Here is a 23170-nt window from a genome sequence, read left to right as displayed (position 1 = left end):
GGCAGGCAACGCCAGGCCCGAGGCGGTGGGCGTGGAGGGCGCAGGGCGGAGGGAGGTCCCAGAAGGGCGACTCCGACCGGGACTTGGAGGCGTGAGCCAGCTCGGCTGCAGGTCACGTGGGCGCCGGCTGGCCAGGTGGGGACAGTGACGCAGGCTGCGCAGCCAGGTACCTGGGGCGCGCCCCGCCGGCCCCTCCCGCCCGGCACTCGGAGCCGGAGCCGCCTGGCGCGCGCCCTGCCCACCTGGCCGCCCACCTGGCGGGGCCGGATCACTGCCGCCTCCTGCAGGGCCGCACAGGAAGTGGGGGGGCGGGGACAGGGAGGGACCGAGCGGCCGGGACAGAGCGCGGGGCCTGCAGAGCCTGGAGGTGGACTGGCCCCACGTCGGCCGCCGAGCTCGTAGCTCCGTGTCCTCCGCCCCGCGGCGCAGGTAAGCCCGGGGGACAGGTGAGGGGGGAACAGGTGAGCCTGGGAGACAGGTGGGCCTGGGAAGGGACGGGTGAGTGAGGTGATGGAGGCGAGCCTTGGGGAGGGGGCTGGCAAGGCCGAGGGCGCCCTTCCTCCCCTTCGTTTTTCCCGAAAGCCCTGCCCCGAGGGCCGCGTCACTCTGCGGCTGCCCACCTCCGCAGTGGCTGCCCAGCGGGGGCTGTGGGAGGGGACAGAGCCTGGCTGGACCTAGAGCCCCTGACCTCTGACCCCCCCCACCCCCTCCCCTGGACTTCGGGCGTCCCAGCTCCCTGCCCCCTCCCCTCCTTTGAGCCCTAGAGGACACTCTCTCGCCCTGGACGGAACTCGCAGCCAGAGCTCCCACTGGGGCATCAGGGCTGAGAGACCCTAGGGAGCCCCAGGACCTTTGAAAAGGCGGGGCAGGGTGTGCACGGAACGACCCTCCCAGCAACTCTGGAGAATCTGGTGCCCAAACCTGCTTTGGCACCAGGAGTAGCAGCCCCAAGAATGAGGACCCCCTCCCCACATCAAACTGGGAGCAAACTCCTCCCCCACTCTGGTAGGCAGACCCGGCGGCAGGGAGGGGTCCTGGTGTGCGTGCGTCCCACTAAGAAGGAGGGGGAAGGGAGGAGGGCGGGGCTAGGCTCCCAAAGCTGTGGGTCCTGCTTACTGCCAGGACACCTGGCTTAGCTGCCCACCCTCCGTTTCTGCATCCGGGAAGCAAGGATCCTTTTTGAGATTTGGGTGGACCTCAGCCCAGCAGCGGGCACGGGGTGGGGGGGCGTCCGGGAGCTCTGCATCCGACCTGGAGGTGAACAGTCGGCACCTCATGGTGTGGCGGCTCAGTGGGTGCTTGTCAGGCCGACCAGCAGTCTACCCTGCACCCCTGCTGCCTAGTGCTTAAGGGCGGGGACCCCAGGTCCAAATCCCGGCTCTGTGTAACCTGTTACTTAAGCCCTCTGGGCCTCAGTTTCCTGCTCCGTGAAATGGGAGCAGTTAGAGGGTGCTGACTCAGCTGCAGCTGGATCCTCTTCTGGTTACCGCCCTGACGATGCCCATGGGCCACAGAAGCCAGCATCACATCACGGGCACTGCCCAGGGCTTTCCGAAGCTCTCCCGGCAGGGGGGAGTGAGCTGGTGGAGGCCCCTCCCCCTCCTACCTGGGCACCTGCAGGGGAGGAATCTGTGCAGGGCAGGGGCATCTCTGTTCCACAAGGGCTCTGGTTCCCCAGGGGCTCGGGGCAGGGGGGTGTCTCTCACCCTACACGGGAGACGCTTTTCACCTGTACGAGAGGAAACCAGGTGCAGAGTGAGGTGGCGTGACGTGACTTGCCAGCGGGGCTCCTGAGATGCCAGTCTGTGTGTGACCCGGTGGGCACAGCCACTCCCCGCGGCTGGGTCCTGGAATTCTAGTTTCAGTTTCTGAATGGATCTCAGCTGCCCCTCTCTTTCGCCTGTGGCAGTTGCCGCGCTCGGGCGACTGGCCGCCTGTACCAGCATCTTTATTTCCAGTGAGAGTCGCCACTCACCCAGCTGGCCCACTGGGGCAGTGATCTGGGTCAGGACAGGGCCTGGCTCCTTGCCCAGCTCTCCGCTGACCGGCAGCCTGACCTCAGCAGGTCACATTCCCTCTGTCCCTGGTTTCCTCACCTAGCAGAGCAGGGAAATGCCTGCCTTCCAGAAGATCCCTGAGGGGCTAGACACACGGGGAGAGAAGGTGTTTAGAGGACACCCGTGCGTCACCTGTCCAGGCTACCTGTCGGAGTCAGGGCTCTGATTTCTTATCCGGAGCTCCTTTGGGGAAACACTGTGTGTGCCAGCCAAGCCTGGCACGGGGACTGGGTTTATGGGGCGGCTGGATTCAGAGCCGGGAGTGGGAGCCACGGGGGGGCCTGTCTGGGTGGGCACTGCCGGTGCCCGGAGGCGTCATAGGAAGGAGACAGCAGGAGGCTTTTGCTCAGGGTGGGAGGAGCACGAGGCCTGCCACTGCCCCTCCCACTGCCAGGCTGTGTCCGGGGCTGAGGGCGGCCAGGTGGGTCTTCCCGACCCCCAGGGAGGCGGGTGAATCTCCAGTTAGCTGAACCGAGGTTTCTCTACCTCAGCACTGCAGACATTTGTTCCAGATGATTCCTTGTCGTGGGTGGTCCTGGGCCCTGTAGGGTATTGAGCAGTGTCCGTGGGCTCTGCCCACAAGAGGCTGGTAGCTCAGCCCCAGCTGTGACCACCAAGAATGTCTCCGGACACGGCAAAGTGTCCCCTGGGGGGCCAAGCTGCTCTGGTTGAGAGCCCCCAGCTGCCCCTGGCCACCCTGCAGACAGAACTGTTTGCTACGTGCTGCATGGTTTACAAAGCCAAATCCTGCCCCAAATTCCATGTGACTCCAAGTCTGGAACCTGGCCGGGCAGAATTACCCGAGCACAAGGCCATCATTGTGGGTCCAGTTTGTCTCAGGAAAGATGGCGTCGTGTGCACGGTGCCAGGGAGGCCGAGCCCCACCAGGCAGGGTCCCGTCAGCTGGACCTAGAGGGACAGACGTCCCACGGATGGAGGTGTTGTGGTGACGTCACCCAAGGGGTGGCAGGTCCCATACTCGGTGCGGTTTGGGTCCTGGTGGCTGTGAGAGCTGCTGTGACCAGAGTCCCAGGCCCAGGCCAGGAGGGACGGCACTGAGCCTGCCGGGGTCCTGGGAAGCCCATCTGTCAGGAAGAACGAGGGCTCCAGGGGTGCTGGGCTGCAAGGGGCCCTCTGGGCCAGGTCAGTGTGAAATGCAGAGCCAGGGCAGGGCCAAGTGCAACGTAGGACCAGACAGGCTGGGTCGGGTCACCTGAGGCTGCCAGAGACCTCCCCCACCTCCACCTGTGGACTCCCAGCCCCTGCTCCTCCCACCCAAGCCCCGCGTGTCCCTTACCCACCCCTGCACATGTGCTGGGGACACCGGGAAGGGCTGCTTAGTGGCAAAGGGAGAAGCTGTGGTTCCCAGGGCTCAGCCGTAGGGGGCCTCCCCAGCCCACCCTGAGCAGAAACAGCAAGGCGTCACCCAGGAGGGGGCAGAGATGGGTCTAGAGGCTCCTGTGGAGCTGCCCTGGTGGATTCGGCTCACCTGAAGCAAAGTACCAAGTGGGCTACTTCTCCACATGGAACACCCAGGCCTCTTCAGGAAGACACGGTTCCAGGGAGAGCAGAGCCCGGCAGGCGCCCACGATATCAGCGTTCACACATCAGTTTGCGAATTGAGCCCAACTGTTTGCCGGGACGTAAACAGGAAATCATCCCTGCCCCTGAAGGACGCACAGACTCGTCGGGGAGACAGAGGGACATTCGGACAGCATGCGGCCCTCGCTGCTGTGGGCATCGGTGGGGGAGCTTCCCAGGGCTGCCTTTGCTGGGGAGCAGACCTGCCTCTGTGGCTCGAGTGGTCACTGCAGGGTGTCTGGTCTCTCTCTCAGTGGCATTGCTGCCCACAGAACATGGCCGCCATTGAGTCTGTGCTCTCGGCCCTCCCCTGCACTGGCTGCAGGACACCAGGCAAGGGCCAGCATCCGGTGAGGACGCTGAAAGAGATGCTCTTAGAGCCAGTTGGCTGGAGGAGAAGCCTCCAGACATGGACCCCGTGGGGAGTCCCAAAGAGCCTGCCAGGCAGAAGCATGTGCTCACGTGTGTGTGCTCACGTGTGTGTGCTCACAGGGCACACAGGTCTCCCACCAGAACATGCCTGTCTCCTAAATAGGAGCCGACAGCTGACTGGGACATTGAAAGAGGATGTGGCATCCGTGAAACAAGAACAGGCTGCTCCGCATAAAGAGCAGGAGAGAGCTCTTCGTGGGACCATGAAAACAACAGTCGTTTGGAGGAAAGGTGGGAATCTCCCACAAAGGAGAACAAGGGATGAAGGAGAAGGAGAGAAGAGGTCAGAAACGAGGGGTTCTCACTAAAGGCTGTTCCAGAAAGAGACCAGAGCAAACGGAGGTGGGAGAAATTATCAAAGAAATAGCACTGGAAAACACGTGGACCTAAAACATGTGGGAAGGATGCTCAAGCCCGTGGCTCAGGGAGTGAACGTGGCTCCGTCGCCGTGCCTGTCCCCGTAGGTGGTAAAGCGGAGCAGGGGGAAAGAGAGCCTCCTGTCGTGACCAAGGAGGTGAAGTCAGACTGGCGTCGGATGTCTCGTTGGCAGTGAAAGCTGGAAGGCAAGGGAAGAAGGCTTCTCCATTCTGGAAGAAAATAATCTCCAGTGGAACTCTAAAGGCATAAAGAAGACATTTTCAGAGGTCTCCCTCCCGTGACGCTGCCTTGGGAAGGTGCCAGGGGGTGGGCCCCAGCTCAGTGGGGAGGGAGGAAGGAAAGGGGAGGACCAGGATGCGGGGTGGGGGTCAGGGGCCCAAGCTCCTGCCCTGAGAGCTGGGAAGGGGGTGCCTGGGGAGAGAGGACTGATTCTTGGACTCTGGAGCACAGGATCCAGATGCCCAGGGCAGGGATGTTGGAATGCACGGGGGGAAATTCACAGGAAGAAAGCCAGCCAGTAAACAAGAGAGAATTATTAACAAGAGGGCGGCCAGGCGGGCCAGGCTAACACAAACACCCACGGGGCACGGCCGAGCCGGGGCCGGAGCCTCGTTCACACAGCCAGGGGAGAGTGAGTGATGCTTGCAGCTAAGAGATCTCAAAAGAGCAGGTGGGGCCTTGTTTAGAAATTTGGGGAAAGCTGAAAAGCCAGGAGTGGTGGTTTGTGGCAGACAGGGTGGTGCAGAGGAGGGGACGCCTATCTTGGATGATAAGCCTCTCAGCGCTGTTTGACCTTTGAACCTATGCCCAGGTAGCTCTGTGATCAACTAAGCAGTGGGAGGAAGAAGACAGGGGTCCTGCGACAGCTGCAACCCCAGGAGTCGGCTCCAGCCGGGCCCGGGTCCTGAAGCCCGTGCAAGAGCAGGGCAGTGGCCCACGCCCCTGGCACAGTGCCCCTCTCCTTCAGGCCTGGGTCCCGGGCTGGTGGCGCCCCAGGCCTGTGGGTGCGGCTGCCTTGTTTGGAACCGAGATCACACCCAGCAAGGGCTGGCCTGACAGGCTCCGTCTGGCACCTTCCGGCTCCGGAAGAGCCTTTGCCCTCTCCTGGGAGAAGACGTGTGCCACAGGCTGGGTCTGGGGCCTGGGGTCAGAGGAGGGGACTCAGGCCTGGGGCCTGAGACGGGGAGGAGGGAGAGGAAGGAGGAAGGATGAGGGGATGGGCTGGGCAGGGGTCACGGGCACCACAGTCTCCGTGTGGGCCTCTAAGTGCCGCCTGCGTGTTATACAATGTAAACCACCCCCATGGGAAATACACAGTGGCTAGAAAAAAAGACTCAGGAGCTGGACGTCTCCTGGATGCCCACTGGGGTGCATTTGCTTGGCCTGCATAGATGGAAACCTGTAAGAAACCCATTTCTCGGCCAGGCCTGGGTACGGTGCAGCCAAGTTAACACGGGGAGGGTGACCCAGGAAGGTGCGGACCCACCCACGGCTGCCAACGCCTGGGGAGGCCTGGGGTGGCCGCTGCCATCCTTGGCCTGGGGACTCAGAATGTCCCAGGAATGCGTGGGCCATCCTCCCGCTGTGGGCGTGGCCAGGGCTCCAGCGGCAGCCCCTCCCTGCGGCCCGGCCCGGGAGGCCCAGCTGCACACACCTTCCTGGGATGGTTTTAGCCGAGAATCTGGGAGCTGGGGCAGCAGAGCAGGGCGGAGAGCCAGGCCTCTGGGGGCCCCTCAGTCGCTCCCACTGTGCCGTGATTTAGGCCACCCCATGTGGCCAGGCCTTCCCGGCCTCCTGTCAGAGGGATTCCTGGGCTGAAGCTCAGAACCTCCAGGGGAAGCACCCGGACCCAAGGCTGTGTGTGTGAGGTGCGCTCAGGCTGGAACCCGCCGGGTGGGTCCAGGGACGGACGGTGGGTCCCTGGTGGCGCCCACCATCCCAGGCCTGGCCCCCTCCGGCTGCGTGCGCCCAGGTGGGAGAGAGCAGGGCGTGCCCTCCCCCCCCCACAGAGCTGCTGGATAAACTCCTGCGTCAGCGGTCCTCCCCAGGTCCGCAGGGGAAGTGGCAGGGGACGCCGTGGTGAAGCTCTGAGATGAGGTTCCCTCCCAGCGGGGCCACCTGGGCGGGTGACTTAGAATCTTAGTTCTCCATCTGAAAAAGGCTTCCACCCTTACCCGGCCCTTGTAATTTTAACATTCAGAAGTTCTGCATTTATAGGAAGTGTAAGAGTGGTGGCTATCCTTGTTCTTATTAAAAGTAAATGGGAAAGAATTAAAGGAGTGAGTTCTCTCCATGTGACGTTTTGATCGTATGAAGTTCTAAACCTTCAGCCACTCCTCTTGAGGCTCACAGATAACCTTCTATTCGGCACCGGTGACACCACAGCCCCTCGGCGGCCAGGTCCCTGTTCAAGCGCTACATGTATGAGCTCCCCACCTTTCCCAGCATCCTCAGGAAGCTGGGTGCTTATTACTGTACCCATTTTACAGATTTTTAAAGTGAGGCACAGGGCGTAGCAGCTCAGCTCCGGGCTGCGAAGCCAGCCTTTGAGCACCGCATCCTGGCAGCCGTACCTCAGGCTCCGGCTGCAGCAGGGCTGCCCTCACCTCTGTCCTTTCCCCCAGGTCCCCGCGGCCACTCAGCATGTCCCAGCAGCACTCGGACAGCTCCTTGGAGGAGAAGCTCCTGGAATACCGCTTCCACTCGGAGCTAAAGCTCGACACCGAGGGAAACCCAGCATCTGGGCTCCCGATGGTCCGGGGCTCCCTGCAAAGCAGGAGCAATGCGGCCTTCCAGCCCGACAGTCCGGTGCCCCCGTCGCCATCCCCTGAGGCCCAGGAGCTGAGGACCATCGTCCTGAGCACGCAGAGCCCGGCAGCCCTCAAGATGGGCACTCAGCAGCTGATCCCCCGGAGCCTGGCTGTGTCCAGCAAGGCTAAGACCCCGGCCCGCCATCAGAGCTTTGGGGCGGCCATGCTCAGCAAAGAGGCTGCCCGGCGGGACCCCCGGCTCCTCTCGGCCCCCAGCTTCTCCCTGGACGACATGGACGTGGACACGGGTCCTGGGGGGATGCTGAGACGAAATCTGAGGAACCAATCCTACCGGGCGGCCATGAAGGGGCTGGGGACCCCCGGCGGCGAGGGCGGCCCCGTCCAGCTCAGCCCCAAGATCCCGGCTCTGGCCGAGGAGCCCAGCCAGCCTCCTGCTCGGTCCGCGGCCAAAAATAAGGTAGGGGGCTCGTGCGCCTGGGCAACGGGGTGGGGGCCGTGCCTCAAGGGGCCTCGGGAGCTTGTGGGCAGGGAAGGGGCCCGAACACACCTTCACATCATCATGCAGCCGCCCACCTTGTGCAGGCTCCTGGGAGGGTTTATTCCAGTTAAGCTCTACAGCCAGGCCGTGAGCAGAGTGTGAATGTCCCCATTTTATAGACGAGGCAGCTGAGGCTCAGGAAGATCGAAGGTTTTACCCAGGACCCCGGCTCTCAGCCACAGCGGGGAGCAGAGCCCGGGGAGGAACCAGCCCTTCTCTCCAAGTCCCTCTGAGCACCGAGGGGGAGCCAGCCCATCTGAAGGACAGATTTCAATCATGGCTTTGCAGCATCGCCTGGCCTGGGATCTGTCTGCCCGAGGGGCTCCCATCGGGGACTCAGGAGGGCTTGTGGCAGCTCGGAAGTCGGCTGCTCCCCTGCACGCTCTCCCTCCCTGCCCTGCCTGACCGCCGGCTCAGGGCTCTCTGCGCCCACAGGTGCCGTCCCGGTGGCCTCCTCCGCCACGGGCTTCTGCCCAGACCATGAGCCCTGGCCCTGACCTGGGGAGAAGCCCAGACCACCTGTCAGAATGCTGGTGACCCAGCGTGCAGAGGGGCAGGGCGGGGAGGGCCACTGTCCTTGGGCTAGAGACACCCCTGGCCTGCGAGGCAGGGCACAGCCCCTGCCGTGCACGCCGGAGAGCCTGGACCCCGGCACCTCCACGCCCACCCAGGGCCAGGCCTGCAGGGTCCGATGTTCATTCATGCTTGATTCATGCAGCCAGCCAACGTTTCCTGAGGCCTCACGCACCCAGTGAGCAGGCCCCAGGAGAGCTCCCAGGGTGGTGGGGCCCCATGGGCTGGGCTGGGGGTGCTCAGGGTGCTGAGAGAGCACAGAGGTGGGGCTCCCCAGGAGCCCAGGGCCTGGGGGGTGGGCAGGGGTCCTGGAAAAGAGAGGGTTAAAGTAGAGGCGTGGACACAGGATGGGAACCAGGTGGAGGAGGGGCTGCGGAGACAGCAGGTGCCCGGGCCTGGAGGTGGAAGGGGTGGGGACGCTGGGGGGTGCCGGGCAGCAGGGAGAGCAGCCGGGTGCGGCTGGGGGCACCACACATTCCAGACCAGTGCGGGGAGTTTCAGGCTCCAACTTGTCTCAGGAAACCAGGTCCCGCTTTCCTGGAACCCGTGCACCTGTGGGTCAGGGGAAATGGCGTCCCAGCCAAGGAAGCGGGCTCTTAGTGGCAACTGGAAGGACCAGGGTATGGGGCCCTGAGAGCCCTGCCTGCCCCCAATTCACCCCTGCAGCCCCACCAGCAGTTGCTGGGACCCCGGGCCTGTGCTGGGGCTGGACGCCAACCCGCCAGGCTCTGCTCTTCCTGCCCCCCCAGGTCCCGGACTCGTGGGGCCCTCGTGCGGCCCCGGCTCCCACCCCAGTGTCCCTTCTAGGCCATCTCCCAGCCACACCTGTGCTGCCTCGGCTTCCCTCCAGGCCCACCTTCCTGAGCATCCCCTCTCGGCAGCCCTCCTGGGCCTGCCCAGACCTGGGTCACCTGCCCTGCCTGCTCTGAGCCCCATCCCACCCCGTCCTACCTGCCCTGGCCTCTGCTTGGCGGCCCCGCCTCCCTCGTGGAGCCGACGTTTATTAAGCACCTTCTGCATGCCCAGCAGAGGCCCCTCGTGTTGGGCGTGGCGTCACATGTGGAGGGTCTGGTCTCTGGGCCCAGGTGCAGGGGCTGCTGCCCGCTGCCCCTCCTCCCTGCTGACTGCCCATGTCTCTGGGTCTCTCTGCACAGAAGACGCTGGGGCGGAAACGCGCACACAAGGGCTCCTTCAAGGACGGTGAGTGTGGCCAAGGGGCGCCGTCGGGCGGCACTGCGGCCGGGCTGGGCCCTGGGGAGGCTGGTCTCACTTGGGCATCCTGGGGGAGACGGAGAACTACGTGCTGGATGGGTTCCCTCCGGGGAATGGAGGGCCTGGTGGCCCATCTGACCCTGCAGCTCTGATGGGCCTAGAAAGTTCCCTTGGACTCTGTGCTGTCCCAGGGGCAGCGGGCAGACAGAGCCTCCCCACTCACCCTCAGCAGATGTTTGTCAAGCACACTGTGTGCTCCAGGCCCTGCCGGTGGGACCAAGGCCAGGCAGAGGGCCCTGGGCCTGGGGTGCAGACACAGGCCACAGGGACCCAGTGTTAAAGTCTCAGGGGCCATGGGTGACACCTGGGCCGTGGCAGGGCCCGGAGCAGTGCCTTCAGCCTGCCGAGGGGTGGGATGCCAGCAGGACCCCATGGGAGTTGGAGGGTAGGTGCCCGCCCAGCCTGGATGGAGCAGCCAGTGGGTGTAAGGGGCCCCAGCCAGAAAGGGCCCCCTCCCTGCTAGCCCCAACCTCCGTGGACAGCCACAGGTCCAGGCGTGGGGAGGCCTCAGGATCGGGCCTCGTCCCCCAGGACAGCAGCAGGGATGTCCCAGCTCTCGGAGCCAGGGCGGGAAGGAGCGGCAAAGAGGGGATCCCTCAGAGCCGCCCCGAGCCATGCACCCGCCTAGCGGGGCTGCTGAGCGCGTGGCCACTGCAGAGCCGGAGAGCGGGACACCTCACCTCGCGTTGGGGGGCTCTCAGGAGCCAGCCTCGAGCGCCCTCGGCCGACCTGGGGACGGCCCCTGCCCAGTCCGCCTCCCCAAGGCCATGCAGTTTGGCCCGTGCCACTCTCTGATGTGTTGGCTCAGCCCTGGTCTGAAGGTGCCACCTTCTGCACGGGGACGCCACCCCTGCCCTGGGCTCGGCCAGCTCAGCTGTGGGAGCCGGCTGGCCCGAGGGGAGCCTGCTCTGGGGGGCCCTGTGCTACCTGACGCTCTCAGGGCCTCCTTGGGAGGACTCAGCGGGTGGGTTCCCGGGGGGCCAGGACCGCTCAGAGCCCCCAGGCCTGCAGGTGACACACACCCCCTGTCCCCAGATCCCCGGTTCTACCAGGAGATCCAGGAGCGCGGCCTGAACACCAGCCACGAGTCCGACGATGACTTGCTCGATGAGGCCTCCAGCCCTGAAGGAACCCAGAAGGTGGATGTCCACGTCGTGGTCAAGAGCTACCGGCCGCCCCAGATCACCTGGAGCCAGCTCCCAGAGGTGGGGCCGGGATGGCGGGAGAGGCCCTTTTCCCGGGCCCGTGGGTGGGCCTCCCAGAAACGCCCCGTCTGCGCCCAGCTGGCAGGCGGATCTTCCTGGTGCCTCAGAGCTGCCCTGCCCTGCGGGGCCCCGTGGGGGTGGTCGCTGGGGGGGAGAGGGGTTAGGGGCCTGTGTCACCTGTGTGTGTGTGACGGTCGTCCCACGGGTGAATCCCCCAACCTCCCTGAGCGCCCTGCTCAGGCTGACCTGTAGGGAGCTGGGGGCACAGGGGACCTCCTCCCAGGGCGCTGTGCCCAGAAAGTGCCAGGAGGGTCCGAGTGAGGAGGCCAGAGGGGAGGGGAGAGGCCCGGCCGGAGCTGCGTGCCACTGCCAGGCGCCCCCTCACCTTCCACGTCTGAAAAGGGGGCTGGTCCCTGCCCCGCAGGGCTATGGGTTCTCGGTGGAGCATGGCTGGGACAGAGGCGCCGGTGCTCCAAGCAGGTACCCAGGGAGGCAGCTCTCGCTACCCCAGGAGGGCGCAGCTGGCCGTGGCGCAGACAGACTCCTGACTCCGTCCCCTGGGAGCCGAGGGACGGAGCTGCAGTGCGGGCTGTGGGCGCGGTGGGCAGCAGGGAGGGGCATCTGGCCGTTGCTTCTGTCTGCGGTACAACAGGCCTCCTCATTTGCATCCCGTGGGGCAGGAGAGGGGCTGAGGCACCGTGACCGCCCACTGAGCTCCAGGACACTGCATGCCATGGGGCCGCCGGCCAGGGAGGGCCCAAGATGGGGCGGGGGTTAGGGCAGGCAGATGAAAAGTTCCGGAAGTGCACGTGTGTTCCCACCTGCCAGGTGCCAGCTGCGTGCCCGGAGGTGCATGTGCGCGATCTCCCGGGTCGGGGGTGGGATCTAGGACAGTTTATCCTAGAAACACTGCCAGAGGTTCTGCTCCCGGTCACCTGAGCTTAGGTTTCTCGGCCAAGCCTCTGGGTCTGAGGAGGCGTAGGATTTACCTTCCCAGCTCAAACGCTGCTGGCAGCCTCCGCCCAGCCCGGTGGGGGGGGAGCACGAATCAGGTGGCCCTGGTCCTGCAGAGGGTCGCCCCCGGCAGGCTCTGCAGGCACTCGGCGGGCATAGTGTGGCCGAGTGAGCCACGCTCCCGCCGGGGCAGCCGGGGCCAGGGGGCCTGGGGGGCGGAGAGCGGGGCGGTGCGCCATGCTGGAACAGTGTCACCCCTACCTCCGGGCACTCACCTGGCCCAGGTGTGCCCGCGTCGTGGCCCCGTGCTCGGCACGCCCCTCCGCTTTCCTGGGTGGTTCTGAGTCTCTCCACCACCTCCCAGCCCGGGGCAGCTCTGTGGGACAGAGCCCCCTTCCCACCCCTGGAGAGGCCTTTCCCTCCGGACGCCCATGCCCTTCCTTGGCTGCCCCAGGGCCCCTCTGAGAGGGAAGGTGTCCATGGAGAAGAGAGACCTGGGTGAGGGGACCGAGCAGGGACAGGCCAGCTCGGCGGTCCCAGGTGTCCCACGAGGGGCGGCTCTGCCCGGACAGCCTCACGTCTCTGGCTCCGTGCTGGCTCTGGTCCGGTGGGAGGATGAGCTTCCCGTGACTCGAGCCCGTGCCGTCCTCAGGTGGTGGAGTCGGGCATCCTGGACAAGCTGCCCGCCGAGGAGCACAAGAGGCAGGAGGTGAGGGGTGGGCTGGGGGCGTGGCCCTGCTGCTGACACGCCGGTGGGGGGCGTGGGGACCCCAGCCATGGTGACATCGCCCACCCACCCATTAGCTGCCTCCTGGTATCCAGCGATGGCTGATGCCCTGGCCGGGGTGTGGGCTAGGGGGGCTACCGTTACCCACTTTCCGGGCGAGGGTGGGAGTCCTTGCCGGCGCCACAGATCATCAGTGGCCGAGCCAGAGTGCAAGCCCAGGACTCGGGCTCACGTCCCCACGGCCGTGCGGACAGCCCCAGCCAGCGTCCTGTCCAGGGGGCCCGAGTCCCGACCTGCCCCCTGCCCCCCGATCATATCCCTGTGGCCTGAGCACTTGTCACCCGCGCACCCTGGGCCAGGCCCCTTGTGTGGCAGGCAGCTCCGGGCAGGGCCTGGCGAGCGCGGCTGCCCCCACACCCGCTCTGCTCTCGCGCCAGGCCATCTTCGAGATCCTCACGTCCGAGTACTCGTACCAGCACAGCCTCGGCATCCTGGTGGCCGAGTTCCTGCAGTCCCCGGAGCTGCGGGCGACCATGACCCAGACAGAGCACCACCACCTCTTCTCCAACATCACGGACGTCCTGAGCGCCAGCAGGAGGTCGGGCCCGGGCCCAGCCCGTCGGCCCGGCACCCGACGGCGCAGGCTCTCGAGGGTGGGAAGGCTGGGGCTCTGGGTGACCCTGGTCTGCGAGTGCGGATGGACGGTCCGGAGCAGCCCTCGGGGGGCAGGGAGCGCGAGAACCTCACGGGCCCCGCGGCCACCAAGAGCTGGCCCTGGGGACGTGCAAGCGCAGAGGGCCAATGACGAGGCGTGAGGTGCCCGCGGGACGGAGCAGGCAGGAGGCGGCCTTGAGTTGCAGCCCCAGGTCGTGTTCCGCGCCGAGGTGTTTGGTGCCTGGCCCAGGGCTCTGGTTGCAGGGCCAGGAGGTGGAGGAGGGGCCGGGTGTGTAGCTGCAGGCCTGCCAGGGCCTGTGTGTGTGTGTGTGTGTGTGTGTGTGTTCATGTGCATGCGTGTGTGGCAGCAAGTGTGTGTGTGTGTGTGTGTGTTTACTCCCATGGAGGGCGAGGTCCAGGTAGCACCTGTTGGGTCCAGCCCCTCACTGCCCTGCACCCTAGCGACCCCATAACACCCTCTGGCGTCGCCCTGAGCCTCAGCGTCCCCTCCCTAACCTGAGGGGGTGGGTCCCATACCTGCCCCCTTGCAGACTGGGGTGAGGCATGGGAGATGATCAGGTGTCAGACCCCAATCACCTGCAAGGAGCAGAACCCCTGCCCCTGCCTTGCACTGGGCAGAGGGGGCCGGGGCTCCAGGTGGCTCCTGGCAATTCTGACCCAAGTCCCAGGGAATCCAGTCAAAGTGGCAAATTTTTTGTCCTACCTGTCTGCTCCCCATGATGCCGGCTAGAATCTGCAAGACTCTAGCAGGAAGTGACCTTGGATTTAGCCATGGGCGTGTGCCCAGTTATTTCGGGTTTAAGGAGCTAATCTGTCCTGGGCTTCTCCCGGGAGCGCCCTGGCAGCTGACCCACCCAGCCCCTGGTGTGGGTGCATCTGGGAGCCTTGCTGTGTGTGTGTGCATATGCGTGTGTGTGCGCACGTGTGCGTGCGCGTGTGCGCGCTCACACGTGCAGGGCCGCGGGCAGGCCAGCAGCCCTGGGGCCTCACCCGCGCCCCCACAGGTTCTTCGAAGACCTGGAGCAGCGGCACAAGGCTCAGGTGTGCGTGGAGGACATCAGCGACATCCTGGAGGAGCACGCCGAGCGGCACTTCCACCCCTACGTCTCCTACTGCTCCAACGAGGTCTACCAGCAGCGCGCCCTGCAGCGGCTGACGTGAGCTGGCCCCGGGGCCCGGGACGGGGCCGGCGGGGTGGCCTCGGGAGGCTCCGGCCCCTTGTCGCGGGGCACGTTGCTGCTCGCGGCCCGGCTTCCGCAGCTTCCGCCCGATCTCTCTCGATGGACTGGCCGCGCCGCCCGCCGCAGCTGAGAACCCCTTTCTCTGTCGCAGAAGCAGCAGCGCCGCCTTCCGAGAGGCCCTGAGGGAGATCGAGCAGCGGCCCGCGTGCGGGGGCCTGCCCATGATCTCCTTCCTGATCCTGCCCATGCAGAGGGTGACCCGGCTGCCCCTCCTGACGGACGTGAGTGCCCGGCCGCGGCCCTGGGCAGGCAGGGGGCCCGGGGTCCCTCTGCAGGCAGAGCATTGCCCCCTCCTGACGGACGTGAGTGCCCAGCCGCGGCCCCGGGCAGGCAGGGGGCCTGGGGTCCCTCTGCAGGCAGAGCATTGCTCCCTCCTGACGGACGTGAGTGCCCGGCCGCGGCCCCGGGCAGGCAGGGGGCCCGGGGCCCATCTGCGGCAGAGCATTGCTCCCTCCTGACGGACGTGAGTGCCCGGCCACGGCCGCGGGCAGGCAGGGGGCCCGGGGCCCATCTGCAGGCAGAGCATTGCTCCCTCCTGACAGACGTGAGTGCCCAGCCGCAGCCCCGGGCAGGCAGGGGGCCTGGGGTCCCTCTGCAGGCAGAGCATTGCTCCCTCCTGACGGACGTGAGTGCCTGGCCGCGGCCGCGGGCAGGCAGGGGGCCCGGGGCCCCTCTGCGGCAGAGCACTGCTCCCTCCTGACCTTCTCCCCCCGCTCCGTCTGTGTTATGTACGGTTATGAGGACACTTACAAGACGGCTTTGATCGCCACAGTGACCGGTGTGCCCACTTTCAGCAGCAGCACTGCCCGTAGAACTCTCTCTGCTGGGAGCTCTTCCAGCGCTTGGTGGACTTTTGTTCACTTACTTGATGGTTACGGGGTTCATTCATGTCCTGAGTCTGATCCGGTGTCGCCCAGACCCCTGCCGAGCATCAGTCAGGGCTGTTGCTTCCTCCTACCCTCGGCCGGTTGTCCTGGGCGTGGGTCTGGGGTGACCCAGGCACTGTCACCGTCCCCGTTTTGTGGACAGAGGGGCTCCAAGGGGCTTCCTGGAGTGGCTCGTGCTCTGAGATGCCAGCTCACGGGGCAGAGGGCCTTGTGGGGTGAAAGGTACACGTACACACACATGCACACAAGAGCCTGCACGTGGCAGGAGCCCAGCTGAGCTCTGAGAGGCAGCATGTGGCCCGTGCTCAGTGAGTCAACATCCCAGGCAGACAGGATATCAGACCCTCCGGGGCCCTCTGGGAAGTGGAGAAATAGAGGCTTCAGGGGCCTCCCAGGCTGGAGCACCACAGCCAAGGACTGAAGGGGTGGGGCCTGGGTGCCCCCCTGGGGGCTGGCGTTGGTAGGGGAGCCCCTGCCCCAGGCAGGCCCCTGAGCCGGGGTGCAGAAGGCTACCTGTGGCTTCTCACGTCTGGTCTCTTCCTGCAGACACTCTGCCTCAAGACTCAGGGCCACCCCGAGAGATACAAGGCCGCCAGCCGTGCGCTCAAGGCCATCAGCAAGGTGAGGGGTCCAGGGTAGGGGAGGCGGCGCCCAGCCCCAGCCCAGCCCCGAGCTCTGTCCCCACGCCCACCCGTCGGCAGAGACCCTGAGAGCGGGGCAGAGAGGGTTTCCAGGCGGTCCCTCCCCAGCTCCTCACTGTGCAGGTGGGGAAACTGAGGCTCAGAGAGAGAGCCGCTCACACAGTCGGTGAGCCCGGGGCAGGGCAGGGACCAGGACAGCCGTGAGGGCCGGTGCCGCGGGTGGCCAGGCGGGGCTGGACGGGGCGGGGCTGGGGTCTGGCGCCAGGCTGTGGGCCGGCCCTCAGCACCTGCTCTCGTGTGCGTGCCCTGTAGCTGGTGAAGCAGTGCAACGAGGGGGCCCACAAGATGGAGCGCACGGAGCAGATGTACACGCTGCACACACAGCTGGACTTCAGTAAGGTCAAGGTAGGCGGTCCCCAGCGGCCCCTGACCTGTCCCCAGGCCCGGCTCTGTGTGCGGTCAGGGGTCACCGCCCCCCGGCGTGCGGGCTGGAGAGAGGCCTCTGGGGGTGCCACCCCCCTCCCCGCCGGTGAAGCCCGGGGCCAGGCCTCCGCCTCGACCTCCCCAGGCCTCTTCCCACCTGAGAGCGTTGCCCCTTGGCCTCAGGTCTCAGCTCCACCGCCCCCTTGCCTGCGGTGGGTCTCTCTCTGGCCGCTGCCCCCACCCCCAGAGCTGCAGGGGCAGAGGGCAGACCCCGGGGCTGTGTGAGTGGGAGCCAGCGGCAGGCCCCGTCGCAGGGCTCAGCCTGGGCCCAGGCTCCTTGCCAGCTGTGCTGGGAGCAGGGGCTGGATGACCTCAGGGCCAGCTCAGGCTTCCCGCTGGGGCCAAGATGGGTCTGTCAGTCCTGGGGGCGGGGCTCTAGGCAGCCTACAGCTCCTCCCAAGCAGGCAGAGCTCAGACCTCTGCCCACAGGGCTCCCCCACCATCCCACAGACAAGCCCATCCTTGTGCTGTCCTGGGGCTGCCCCAGCAGCAACTCGGGCTGTCCGGCAAAGTGGGAGCTGCTCTCCAGAATCGGGCCTGGAGGCAGCCTCTGCCCCGCCCCACTGCCCTGCTCTCCCCTCCCCCCACTGGCCTGGCTGCAGCAGAGCTCTGTGGGCCGGCGGGTGGGCAGGAGACTCAGAGGGTCCCTGGGGCAGCTCTATGGGCCCGCCCTCAGCTTATCATCAATCAGGCTGAGCTGCTGACCTCCAGCCCCCAGAGGCGGCCTGGCAGGCTGGAGCCGATGGGAACCAGTGCCGTGGGCGGGGCCAGAGGGCAGTGCAGGGAGGGCACAGAGGCTCGGACAAGGGCAGCAGGCTCCTTGGGGTGAGTCAGAGTGGCTTCACAGAGGAGGCGTTTGGGTGATGATGGCCACGGCCCCACTGAGCCCACACCCTTGGCCGGGGTCTTGAGCCTCTCCTCGGCCGGGCAGCAGATGTCACGTTTGGGGTGAAATACGCCCCCGACCAGAGCAAAGACCCAACCCTGGGCCTGGCTGACCCCTGAGCGGGCCTCTCACCCCTCTACCCCCATGTCTCGAAACTGGAGGGCATGAGGGCAGGAGAGCAGCTGGCCCAGGTCGGGGTGCGGGGGCTCAGAGCCCCAGGAGGGGTGGGGTGTCCGGTGGGGCGTGTCAGGGGAGCAGAGGCTGGTGGGCAGGGCCTCCTGGCTCCCTCCCCACCAAGCCTGCCCTGCCTGCCCCTCCCCTTCCAGCTTGACACGCCAGAGCGCCAGCCTCGCTGGCGGTAGGCTGTCTGAGCACCGGCCATGGCGACACGGGACCCACGTCCTTAGCCGGGCCCGTTCTCTAGGCCGCAGAAGGGGAGGGAGCTCCGTTTGCAGCAAAGGCCCCTGGATGCCAGATGTGGCCCCGCAGATCAGGGGGCTCCTTGCAGTCTGCGTAGAAGCAGCCGAGCCGAGCCCCCTGCTTGGTGTGAGGTGGGCCAGGAGGCTTCCCAGAGCAGCCTTCGCCCCCTGGTTTGAGGGGAGCCCTCGGTAGGTGCCCTGTGGGCCCCTGGGCCTGGCTGGAAGCAGGACAGGCCTGTCCTGGGTCGCTGCACAGGGTCTGGGCCCGGGCCAGGCACAGAGCAGCCGCCCCCTGATCTCCTGTTCACGGCCTGAACAGCCCTTTGTCTGCGGCCTGGGCAGTCACGCTCCCTTCCTCGGTGCAGCCCAGGGAGGCCTGGGCACCCCGTTCACAGAGGCAGGGCTCATCCCCGTGGCTGCACAGCCCGGCCACCCACCCCCCCCGGGACTCACCCGTGTCCCCGCTCTGCCCCAGTCCCTCCCACTGATCTCTGCTTCCCGCTGGCTGCTGAAGCGCGGGGAGCTCTTCGTGGTGGAAGAAACCGGGCTTTTCCGAAAACTCGCCAGCCGGCCGACATGCTACCTGTTCCTGTTCAACGACGTCCTCGTGGTCACCAAGAAGAAGAGGTGGGCCCCGCCCGTGGTCGCCAGGCTGCATGGCCTTGCAGTGGGGAGCAGGCGGCAGCCGTGGCCTGGGGGCCAGGGAGGTGGGCTGGGGCCGGCTCTCGGGAGCATCCTTCCGGCTGGCTGGCCCTCAGGCTGCCCACAGACCTCTGCAGCATCTGGCCAACCGCCTGTCTCCCTGCAGCGAGGACAGCTTCGTGGTCCAGGACTACGCCCAGCTGGACCACATCCAGGTGCAGAAGATGGAGCCCTCGGAGGCCGCTCTGCCGGGGGGCGGCAACCGCAGCTCCTTCGTGCCGTACGCCTTCCAGCTGACCCTGCTGCACAACAGCGAGGGCCGCCAGGGGAAGATGCTGCTATCCTCCGACTCCGCGTAAGATGGGGGGGCTCCGCGGGGGCGGTCCTGAGAGCTCCGTGGGGACGGGATGCCTGATCCAGGGTTCCGGGCACCGCACTGTGCCAGGGACGGCCTAGTCCTCAAGCAGTTCACACTCCCGGGAAGGGGACACTCCAGCTGCAAAATGCACGGCTGAACTGTCCTGTGTGTCCAAGGGGAGAGGACTAAGGAGAAACAAGGCAGGGGAGGGAGTACCGGGTGGGGGCCCTGGGGAGGGGCCTTCAGCAGAGGCACGGCAGTGCAAAGGCCCTGAGGCAGGAGGCCCCTGCCAGGAGGACACAGGGCTGGAGCACAGGGTGGGGGTCATGCAGGGCAGTGAGGTCAGATGGTGGGGGGACCAGCGCACAGAAAGGTGCTGGCTGGGTTTCCACGCTACCTCCAGCACGGCCCCCTTTCCAGGTGCGAAGCTGAGGCTGAGTGTTTCTAACAGCAAACTGACAGGGCAGGGCGCTTGGGGTCCAGCGCCGGGAAACAGGGCAGCCTGGGTCCTGTGGGTGCAGCCGCTGCCCGACTCCGTGTCCCTGGCCAGATGTGACTCGGGGTCAGCCTGCCTGGGGGCGGCCTGCCTGCCGCTCCTTCCCGAGCCTGTGATTTCCTGCGCCTCGGCCCCCAGCGCAGTGGGTCAGGGAGACCAGAGGGGCCGCCCACTTACACCTCCAGCTCCCGGCCAGCTCACCAAAGTGCACCCGGGCAGCGGAAGGCTTCACCCCACTGCCTTCCCACCTCGAAGGCTGTGGGGGGCTCAGGGACACCCCGACCCTCCCACCGTGCCGCACTGGGTGGGGAGTGTGAAGCAGAGGTCGCCAGCTGGTAGGATCGGCCTCGGGCCTCGCTCACGCGCGCTCTGCCCCCAGGAGTGACCGCGCGCGGTGGATCACAGCGCTCACGCACCGGGAGAGGCAGCGGCCGGGCCCCACTAACAAAGGAGGTGAGCGCCTGCCCCGAACCCAGCAGGGCTCACAACCCCTTCCCGGCCCTGATGGGGGGGGTGGCCTGGAGGGGAGAGGTGCCGTCCAGCCCTCTGTCCATCCCACAGCCTGGCCCCAGGGTGACCTGCCAGGTGAGGGGCCCCAGTCCCAGGTACGCGTGTGTTCATCTGCACACACAGGCCCAGCTCTGTCTCAGGGCCCCGTCCTCCCTGCTGCTCAGTAGCTGGGGAAACTGAGGCCAAGGAGCTGGAGTGGGCTGGCCCGTAGAGCTGTCACCCCGCTCGGGCCCTGCCTGGCCCCTTAGAAGCTGGGCACACCCTCTGCCGGTGCTGGGCGTTTGGGCCCTGAAAGTGGGAGCAGCAAGTCCTGCAGCCTCTGGAGGGGTCCCAGCTTTAGCCGGAGGGAAGCTGCCACGTGACCGTGTGCTGGGACACCTGGGGGCCCCTGGGCCCCACCGAGACCAAGCCACAGGGGGTGTGTTGGGACTGGAGCCCTGCCCTCTCGGGGCTGCAGGGCTCCCGGCCCACCCCCTCCCTGGAATAGTCCTGCTTCTGATGCCTGCCTTCCCCGCCAGACCTGCTCCAGGTGGAGATCACCAAGGCCTACCTGGCCAAGCAGGTGGACGAGATCACACTGCAGCAGGCAGATGTGGTCCTGATCCTGGAGCAAGAGGACGGTGAGCACAGGGGAAGGGGCCTGGGGGATGCACGTGGGGCAGGTGGGAGAGGGGCCGGGCAGGCTGGTGCTGAGTGAGAGTCTGGGGGCCGCAGCAAGGGTCCAGAGCACACTGGCATGGGCAGCTGCCCTGAGTGCCCCCTACCCCCGAAGTAGGCACTGTATGTACTCACAGTGGGCCTGATTCCAGGGCTCCCATCAGTACCCTCTCTCAAGGACATCTCAAATGTACCCTAGTTGCAGGATCAAAAGTGGGTTCTTGGTCACTCTGTATCCTAAGCGGGAGGGTGGCCCCTGCAAGTACCTGCACAGGACAGACCAAGCTGGTTGGAGTGAGCTCAGCCCCTGAGTCCAGTGTTGGGGCCGAGCACCTGATGGAAGACCAGGTGCCCACGTGACCTTGAGCAAGACGGGGAGGGGGGTCTGCTCCAAGGGATGCCTGGCCCTGGCGTCTTCTGGAACAGCAGCTCCGAGGGGGAGCCGACACAGGGGTCCCTGCCTGGTGCCCAGGACCCTGCTCTCACCTGCCCCGTGTCTGGGTCCAGGATGGTTCTATGGCGAGAGGCTGCGGGATGGAGAGACGGGCTGGTTCCCTGAGGACTTAGCCCGGAGCATCACCAGCCGCGTGGCCGTGGAGGGCAACATGCGCAGGATGGAGCGGCTGCGGGTGGAGACGGACGTGTAGCCGCATCTGCTGGCACCTCGCCAGGCCAGGCTGCAGCCGTGCAGCTTTGGTCCGCACTCCAGCAAGTGGAGTCCGTCCCCTGGGAGCAAAGTGGGCTTGCCCCCATGGCCTGAAAGGTCCCCGGCCTCCCAAGGCCGCATGGGCTGCGGCGCAGGCTCCGGACACTTCCAAGGAGGAAGGTCACACGCCCTCGGGGGAGCATCCTGACAAGCTCAGGAGCCGTGCCAGCCCTGACCCCAGGCTGCGTCCCTGGGAGGAGCCCAGCCAGGCCTGCTTGCTGGCTACGCCCTCCCCCAGCTCCTGGCTGCCCCGCCCTGCCCCCTGTGCACCCACGGGGCAGTTATGCCATGGGCGTGTGATCGAGGCGGTTGGCCCTGAGAAGAGCAGGGATGACCTGGAGGGCTCTCCCTCCTGCACCCCTCCTGCCCCAGCCTTGAGTACCCAGGGCTGCCCCATGTTCCCAGAGGAGGCCCAGCTGCCGGCAGGTGACCCTGCAGTGCCAGCACTGGAATTGTGACTTGAGACATTAAAGTATTTCTTTAACACCTGGATTTGCACATTTGTGAGCCCCAGCAAGGGCCATACCAGTCCCTGAGAAATTCCCAACGTGCTGTGGGCGGGACTGGTCCCCCTCTGTGTGGTCACCTGTGCTGGGCCCCCATTCATGGTCACCCTGTGTTAGTCCTTGGCCCTGCCCCATCTGTCCACCTGCAGCATCATGGGCAAGGCCATCCCCGTGAAGCCCCTTGAGGCTGAGCCTGGCCGGTGGGTCTGGAGGACTCGGGGACACGGCATAGGCTGTGGGAACCCCTCTGGGGTGTCCTCTCATCCCTCACCTGCCAGCTGGTCTGCTCCCTGAGGATCCCCTGGGACACGCAGGTGGGGAGAGGCAGGCTGGCCTGGCCTCTGGGCTGGGGAAGAAGGGTCCTGCTTCCCACGAGAGGGTGATGGCCACCTGGGTGGCAGGGCGCTGCTGGGCCAGGTGCGAGGAGAACAGGTCTGCTCCCCCGGGAAGCCCCCTGCTAGCCCTCCCAATTCCCACACCCATGCCCGTTGCCCTTCTCGCTTAGGCAGTGCTGTCCTTGGGGTGGGGCTCCCGGCGTTCTCCTGACGATCTGCTGGGGCCCTGTCTTCCTTTGAAAGTTGGGGTGTGGATCCCCACCCGCTGACCAGAATTGGGTGACTCAGGGAGGCCAGCTCTCTGTCACTTCCATCCCTGGGGCTGGCTGCAGGAGGAAGTGGAGGAGTGCGCTGGGCCAGGGGGAGGGGACTGGGTGGGGGTGGAGCTTATCCCAGCCCCGCCCACTGAACCAGGTTCAGCACCAGAAGGGAGGGGCAGCTCCTCCCTTTAACCTCCAAGGTGACCTCCATGGCCTGGGGCAGCCAGAAGGAACATCCTGCTAGGGAGCTCTGCAGGGTGGGGGGTGGCGCAGGGCCAGGCTCGGTGAAAGAGGCGTGACCTGGGGGGCGGGGTCAGCAGAGATCAGGCCCAGCTCCTACTTCCTGGACAGGTGGAAACCTGGGGCCTGCATTTTCCCACCTGTGAGCCAACTCCTGCGCTTTTCCTGGAGCTGCCGTGGGGCAAGCTAGTGACCAGGGTGAGGTGCAGGTGTGTGTGTATGTGTGCGTGTGCGCGCGTGCCCTGGGCAGGAGCAGGTGGGCAGCATCGGTGTGTAAGCCCAGCTGCCTGCAGCCTGCCTAGTCCTTCTCACCACTGACCCCTGACTCTCGGGGAGGGCAGGCCAGCCCACCGCCCATCGGTTGCCAGGTACATTTTCAGTTGATTGGAAAAGCCCTGGGCAACGTCCTTGCTTTAGTGACCTGGGGTCAGTGACCTCAGCCCAGTTTCCTTCTGCAAAGTGGATGCAGGCCCTCTACCTCGGAGGCAGAGGTTAAGAATGCTTAGCCTGGAGGAAGGACATCCCAGGACCCTGGGGAGGGGCTGTCACTGGAGACGGGGCTGCTGGTGGCTGGGTCCACCTGGGGAGGGCCAGACCAGGCCAGCTCGGGACAAAAACCCTCCCAGCAGAATCGGGAAGCACAGGGCCCCAGCTGCGGTGAGGCCTGGAGGGGCCTAGAAGGGTGGGTTGTGGGCAGTGAGAGGAAAGCCCAGGCTCCCCCCAGCACCTGTGGCTGCTGG

At 66.1% G+C, this 23170-nt stretch overlaps 1 protein-coding gene across 4 annotated transcripts; it reads left to right on the top strand.

The window, feature by feature from the left end:
- Positions 1 to 276: 276 nt before the first annotated feature.
- ARHGEF16 (Rho guanine nucleotide exchange factor 16) lies at positions 277 to 21575 on the top strand. Of its 4 annotated transcripts, none has more exons than XM_082421029.1 (15): positions 283 to 429; positions 7073 to 7676; positions 9488 to 9530; positions 10638 to 10807; positions 12414 to 12470; positions 12926 to 13086; positions 14168 to 14320; positions 14496 to 14625; positions 15838 to 15912; positions 16245 to 16337; positions 18196 to 18347; positions 18529 to 18717; positions 19596 to 19669; positions 20245 to 20346; positions 20891 to 21575. In XM_082421029.1, the coding sequence occupies exons 2-15, from the start codon at positions 7092 to 7094 to the stop codon at positions 21028 to 21030; spliced, it is 2124 nt and encodes a 707-aa protein (XP_082277155.1). In that variant the 5' UTR covers positions 283 to 429; positions 7073 to 7091; the 3' UTR covers positions 21031 to 21575. The 4 variants fall into 4 exon arrangements, 3 of the variants coding, with proteins under 3 accessions (XP_082277155.1, XP_082277153.1, XP_082277154.1); XM_082421027.1 differs by having other exon boundaries at positions 284 to 429; positions 9485 to 9530; XM_082421028.1 differs by lacking the exon at positions 283 to 429 and adding an exon at positions 799 to 1005 and having other exon boundaries at positions 9485 to 9530.
- Positions 21576 to 23170: the final 1595 nt, after the last annotated feature.

Source organism: Balaenoptera physalus (assembly GCF_965194825.1).
Source record: "Balaenoptera physalus genome assembly, chromosome: 1".
NCBI classification, from domain to species: Eukaryota; Metazoa; Chordata; class Mammalia; order Artiodactyla; family Balaenopteridae; genus Balaenoptera; species Balaenoptera physalus.
Note: the sequence above shows the minus strand (reverse complement) of the source record. Positions and strands in the feature narration are given on the sequence as shown.